At 40.9% G+C, this 6,391-nt stretch overlaps 1 protein-coding gene across 1 annotated transcript; it reads left to right on the forward strand.

Moving 5' to 3' along the window:
* Positions 1–736: 736 nt before the first annotated feature.
* On the forward strand, positions 737–5,965 carry LOC138847025 (endogenous retrovirus group K member 24 Env polyprotein-like). Its single transcript, XM_070064554.1, has 2 exons — positions 737–1,059; positions 2,469–5,965. The coding sequence occupies exon 2, from the start codon at positions 4,724–4,726 to the stop codon at positions 5,501–5,503; it is 780 nt and encodes a 259-aa protein (XP_069920655.1). The 5' UTR covers positions 737–1,059; positions 2,469–4,723; the 3' UTR covers positions 5,504–5,965.
* Positions 5,966–6,391: the final 426 nt, after the last annotated feature.

A 6,391-nucleotide genomic window follows, 5' to 3' on the forward strand; every position in this document is an offset into this window, starting at 1 on the left:
AAAAGAGAAATCAAAAAGTTTCTGGGAGCAAATGAAGATGACAATTCAATGTATCAAAACTTATGGGATACAGCAAAAGCAGTGTTATGAGGAAAGTTTATAACAATTGATGCCATTATGATTACAGATGATTTTATTCCTTCTTTTCAAGTCTGTACATCTTTATTTTTTAACCCCTTTTTTATGCAATTGTGACGGTAGAAACTTCAGTTCATGTTTAATCAAAAGTTGGCTTGAGGCATCAGAAGCCCTTACTTATCTCTTAGTCTTATTATTTATAATATTTTTAGTGTTTTAATCATGAAATTTTGCCACAAATGCTGTTTCTTTCTGTCTTGGGCTGACCATAAGAGTTTGTCCTTTATTCTAGATATAGGATGTTATATTGATTGATATTTGGGTGATAAACCACATCCATTATATATATTATATATATATATATATATGCTTATACTCACACACACACACACACACATGTAACCATATATACTCATTTGGAAATGAAAGAAATAAGCCTCAAAATCACAGTTTTTCCTTTGCCAATGCATTTGTTGACTCAGAGACTAAGGATATGAGTATCATACTTGCAGAATGCAAGGAAACAGTTGTCCAAAGGAAACTGTAAATTATTAGAGGGAGTTATAGGAGAAAAAAATTGATTAAGGCTAATGTAAGCAGAAGAGAAAAATGGTGAAAAATTGTGGGGAGCCATTGCACCGCGCCCTAAAGATGGCGCCAGCTCCTTTCTCCCGGAAGGACTGGCGAGAAACAAACAACTCCTAATAAGGAGATGGCTGAGCTCCCTTCCGGCTTCCGCATTGCTGTACCTATCAATCCTTGCCACTTGGCTGCTTTTGATTGGTGTGCTGATGGCTATAAGAGGGATGGGAGAGGGAAGGAGGCGGAAGAAGAAGCTTGTTCAAGGTTCCTGAATAAACTGCTTGAAGAAGAGTTCGGGTCGTGTCTTCCTTGCTGGTCGAGGGACGCGACAACTGGTGGCCCGTACGGGGAACCATCTCAAACGCGAACTCAGAACTTCCTGCAGTCAGGGCAGCGCTGGTAAGTCCCCCAGGAAAATAAGGTGGGGATCCGCGATAAGAGCGGGAAGTCCTGCGACAATAGCGGGAGGATAGCTCTGCGATTAAAGCAGAGGAAGTTCTGCGACAAAAGCAGAAGGACTCTGACCCGTGGCCAGGGAAAGAGTACAATATTTGACGGTGGGTAATTCACAGTCCCATCCAATTTTTCTGGCGTTGAATGCGCTGCTTCGGGAAAACGGTTTGAAACTTAAGCCTAGTACGTTGCATAGGTTTTTACGTAACTGTGATACCATTGCACCCTGGTATGGGGTTTTGGGAAGCCTTACTATCCCTTCATGGGACAAACTAGGCAGGGATTTGGATTTTGCATTCGAACAGAGTAATCTCGAAAGGGGAATGAGACCAATATGGAAGTTAGTGCGAGCATGCCTTGAGGATGAGCGGTATAGTGAAGCTATTCTGAGCGGTCAAGCTGCCTTGGAGGAGCTTCAGGAAGAGCGCTCCGAGAGAGCTGCCAGTGAAAAAGGGAAAACTTTGAAGGAGAGTCAGAAAAGAACTAGGAAAAAACTGTACCCCGATCTTTCCGAGTTGCGCAGCCCCTCCTTAGTAAGTAGTACTAGTGCAGAAAGTAGCTCAGAAAGCAGCAGTGAGTCTGAAGAGTGTGGTGATAACAAAGAGTCTGGTATACAGCAAGTACGGGAATTGAATCGGCAAATGAGGATTTCCAAAAATTACAGCCGCTGAGCCATTACCAGGTGCTCCAAATATATTTACGGATGGGTCAAAAACAGGCTGTGGGGTTTATATGGTAGAGGGTAATGACCCGGTATTTCATCAGTTTCAGCCAGGCTCACCTCAAGTTGTGAAATTAAAAATAGTTATTGAAGTCCTTAAGCAGTGCTCTTTTGCCTTTAACTTGTTGTCAGATTCCTTATATCTGGTGAATGCATTAAAGATATTGGAAACCGCAGGACCGATTAAACCTTCTAGCCCAATTGCATCCCTAACGTCAGGTGATTGCTCATTGTCTGGATGCATGGGCCGCCTGGGGGAGACCCCTGGTGCTAAAAACTGATATACATCTCAAACCTTTACCACCTTTTGCCAAAAAATGGAGGTTCAACTTGTCCATGGATTGCTGTACAATCCTCAGGGCCAGGGCATAATTGAGCGAGCACACCGCACACTGAAAGAATATCTTTTAAAACAAAAAGGGGGACGCGACAGGCCAGGAGAAAGAGAGAGGAAAAATTCCACAGGTATCTTGACCTAGAGAAAAGTCTTAATTCGATAACCCTTTCCAACTTGATGGGTTTTTCTCTTTACAGTTAATAAAAACTTAAGCAATGGGCTCATACGCTGATAATCAATTCTTTTCTGTGCTGCTGTAGCTAACTTATCTAATGAGAGTTTTCATGTGTCTTGAAGGTTTCGCATTTTTCTATTGCCAGTATGAGTCTTGATTGGAAAAACTGCACCATGAAGCTGTTTACGTTATATCTTTAATGTTTGAGTGAGTACCTAACTTTGATCAGATCTAGTCCACAGCCTTGGTTAAACGTACTAATTTTTGACTAAAATGGTTTGACTCTCTGATAGTTTAAATTCTAAACCGAGTCTTTCAACTTTGGGGCTTCCAGTCGGATCCCTGGAACTCTCAAAGGATGGGACTCTAAATTTGTTAAAGTAACAGCTGTTTGAGTCAATTCAAATTATACAAAGTGTATTAAAATGTAGTAAATGATGTCAAATCTATGTTGTATTCATGTTTTTGCTTTTCAGCTAAAGTAGTCTTATAAAAATGAGAGTAAATTCTGTGTATACAAGCCTTTATGTTGTTAACTCAAGTAAGCCAATACAGATTGGTTCAGAAAATTGGGTTAATGCAAACGCCCTTTGGTTCACTTGCTCAGTTTTACATTTACATGTCTTTGATATGCTTTAAACTTGTTTCTCTTAAGGATGAAGATCTTTTCAAAGTTGTAAATATGCACTAGTGACTGTTGCTGCCCAAGTGGTGTTATCCTTATGTTACTTAAAAGCATGGAAATGTAATTTTGACTTTTAATTCAGATAATGGTGTGGTATTCATTAATAGCTCAGTGTTTTAAGTTATCCAGGCATCGGTGCTAAGTAAAATATGGAAAACGTATTATGTGTACTTTTAACATCTTAAATTTGATAAGAGAGACTTTTAAGTTTGCCAGCATGTATTCTCATAGGTTGTCCATACATGATAATTCAAGACTGTAAAAGTAACTACAGGTATAAAGTTTCAGAAGGTGTGAGCAAGTCATGAAAAGTTGTAAAAAGTTTACGATTTTAAAACATTGTTTACAGAGTTTTCTATAAGTTAAATGTTAATGCCAAAATTACACTAACCTAAAGTTGAAGTCTGATCTTCTGTTATAACAATGGGATTTTTTAAAATGTGTACTAATGTTATTAATTATCTGGAAATGGTCTCAATTGTAAATCTTAAAATCTGTTGTTGCAAAAACTGTAACGTCTCTTTTTAACAGTGTCTGCTTAATCAGTTACTCTGCCATTTCTAAAGTTAGGTCGTGTAAGCTCTGTTTAACTCTGTTAAATAGTTCTGAGTTATGTGATAATTTCATGTGCTAACTCTTATGTTCAAAGTTTTTGTATTTCTGGTTTACCTAAAAATTCATGTTCTGCCAAGTAAATGTGTACTCTACTGTCTGTTAAGTTATGATTGATAAAAAGTATTAAGTCTTAAAAAGTTATGTTAAATATTATTATGATCAGATCTGGTCTAAAAGTGTTAAAATCGCCCTGACTAAATGTTAAGGAATTCTATTTTGACCAGATACTCTAAGTTCTCTTGGCACCTTTAACAGACTTTCTGAAAATCAAAGTTCTAAATTCTCTGGACTTTTGGTATCTCCAGAGGGCCCCTGGAGATGTCAAAAGATATATCTCTCATCTTGCAGAGATAATAACCAATCGGGCTGTTTAGATTAAAAGTGGTGCCAAGATGTGAAATGATGCTAAGCTTCAGTTATAAACATGTTTCTTTCTAGCTGCTCCAGCCTTGGCTCAGAAGCCAGATCCTTTAAAGAGGGACTGACAAAGTCTAAGAAGCATCCCATGGTCATGATTTGCATCACCTCAATGTCCAAACCTTAAGCTTTGGCAGATGGATGTTACCCATTTTTCTGAATTTGGTAAACTAAAATACATACATGTCTCTTTAGATACATGTTCAGGTTTTGTTTTTGCCACCCCGCAATGCGGCGAGGCTGCCAAACATCTCTCATTGCCTTCAGGCCTTTGCTGTTCTAGGAACCCCTATACAGATAAAAACTGATAATGGCCCAGCGTATACTTCCAACTCTTTTAAGCACTTCTGTACTAACTTCCACATCTCTCATCACCGGGATTCCTTATAATCCCCAGGGACAAGGTATTGTGGAACGAGCACATGCCACATTAAAAAATTATTTACAAAAAATAAAAAAGGGGGAATACGGGACCATGGCATATTCCCCACAAAAATGGCTATCACATGCTCTTTTCATTTTAAATTTTCTAATACTGGATAATCAAGGGAAAACTGCAGCTGATCGTCACTGGCATCCTGAAACCAAAAGACAACAAGTCTATGTGAAGTAGAAAGACCCTTTAACTGCTCAATGGTATGGACCTGACCCTGTTTTAATATGGGGACGTGGACATGTTTCTATATTCTCGATGGTTACCTGAGCGACTGGTGCGGCAAACAGACAATGTCACAAAGCAGCCCCTCGATCTTCATTATAACATTGCTGATTGGGATCGTTACTGCAGCCGTTATAACCGCCATTTCCATTGCAGCTGTGGGCGCTACAACAGCTGCTATAGCGCTCACAGGGACAGTTCAAACTGCTAATACCCTGAATAATCTGACGGCCTCCATGGCTGCTGCTTTGGATACTCAGACATCCTTAAATGTACATATAAAGGGAGGCTTGATGATTGTTAATCAGCGTGTGGATTTGGTACAGGAGCAGGTGGATACTCTCTGGCAGCTTGCTCAGCTAGGATGTGAGTGGAAATTTTCAGGGTTGTGTGTGACCTCTGTTCAGTACGATAACATGACTCAGGCAGCAAATTACTCTAAACAGTTGTCTCAGATGCTCTTGCAGAATTGGTCCGCAGAATTTGACTACACCTTGAAGCAACTGTGCCTTGCCATGGTCACCATCAACTCCACGCGTGTGGATGTCTCCTTCGCATCTGGATTGTCATCCTGGATCTGCACAGCCGTCTCCAACCTGAAGGAGTGGGCGGGACTTGGAGCTTTGACGGGGTTGCTGTTACTTGTTGTGTTATTTTGCCTGTGGTGTTTGTGCAGGATGAGGACAGCTTATCGGCGGGAATTGGCCATGATAGCTCAAGCCTTTTATGCCCTTGAGGCTGGACAATTGCGGCAAGCATGGCTGGCCTTCCTTGAATGCTAGGCATGGGTGCAGGGTGCAAGGCAAAGCACTGCAGAGAGAACGAGCCATTACGTTCTCTGGAAGGCAAGTCTGTCTGCATGTGGGTTGGCACCCCAGATCCCAACCCCGCGAAAAGGATGCTGTTCCAGGTGGATGCCTGGCAGTGGGGGACAGACCTCTACCTTCTCCTGTAATCCTTAGATGCCTGGTTCTAAAACAAAAAGGGGGAACTGTGGGGAGCCATTGCACCGCGCCCTAAAGATGGCGCCGGCTCCTTTCTCCCGGAAGGACTGGCGAGAAACAAACAACTCCTAATAAGGAGATGGCTGAGCTCCCTTCCGGCTTCCGCATTGCTGTACCTATCAATCCTTGCCACTTGGCTGCTTTTGATTGGTGTGCTGATGGCTATAAGAGGGATGGGAGAGGGAAGGAGGCGGAAGAAGAAGCTTGTTCAAGGTTCCTGAATAAACTGCTTGAAGAAGAGTTCGGGTCGTGTCTTCCTTGCTGGTCGAGGGACGCAACAAAAAATGAATTTGATTTGGGGTTTATATACAGTATTCCATACATCATTGAAAAACTGTAGTCTAGTTCCTAGATTTTGGAATCTAAACTTTAGTGTTCTGCCTCTGTACTGGTCAATTGACAGTTGTGAATTATTTTAGTCATCAGAATTTCTGAGTAGAAGCTGGAAATGATCAGGCCTTTAACTAAGGGAATTATTCTAGCAGCTTGTGTGAAGCTCGTAACAATAGAGGGCCAGCTGAGAGACCACCAAGGCAGAGCACAGAGGGTTTCTGTTAATTTTCTCATGCTCCTCAAAAGTACCTATGATATAGATATCTGATGAAAAATAGGATATCAAGATTTTTAAGGGAAATAAGCATATTTTAATGTAATTTATATCTCAAG

The sequence above is a fragment of the Oryctolagus cuniculus genome, chromosome 1 (assembly GCF_964237555.1).
Source record: "Oryctolagus cuniculus chromosome 1, mOryCun1.1, whole genome shotgun sequence".
Taxonomy (NCBI): domain Eukaryota; kingdom Metazoa; phylum Chordata; class Mammalia; order Lagomorpha; family Leporidae; genus Oryctolagus; species Oryctolagus cuniculus.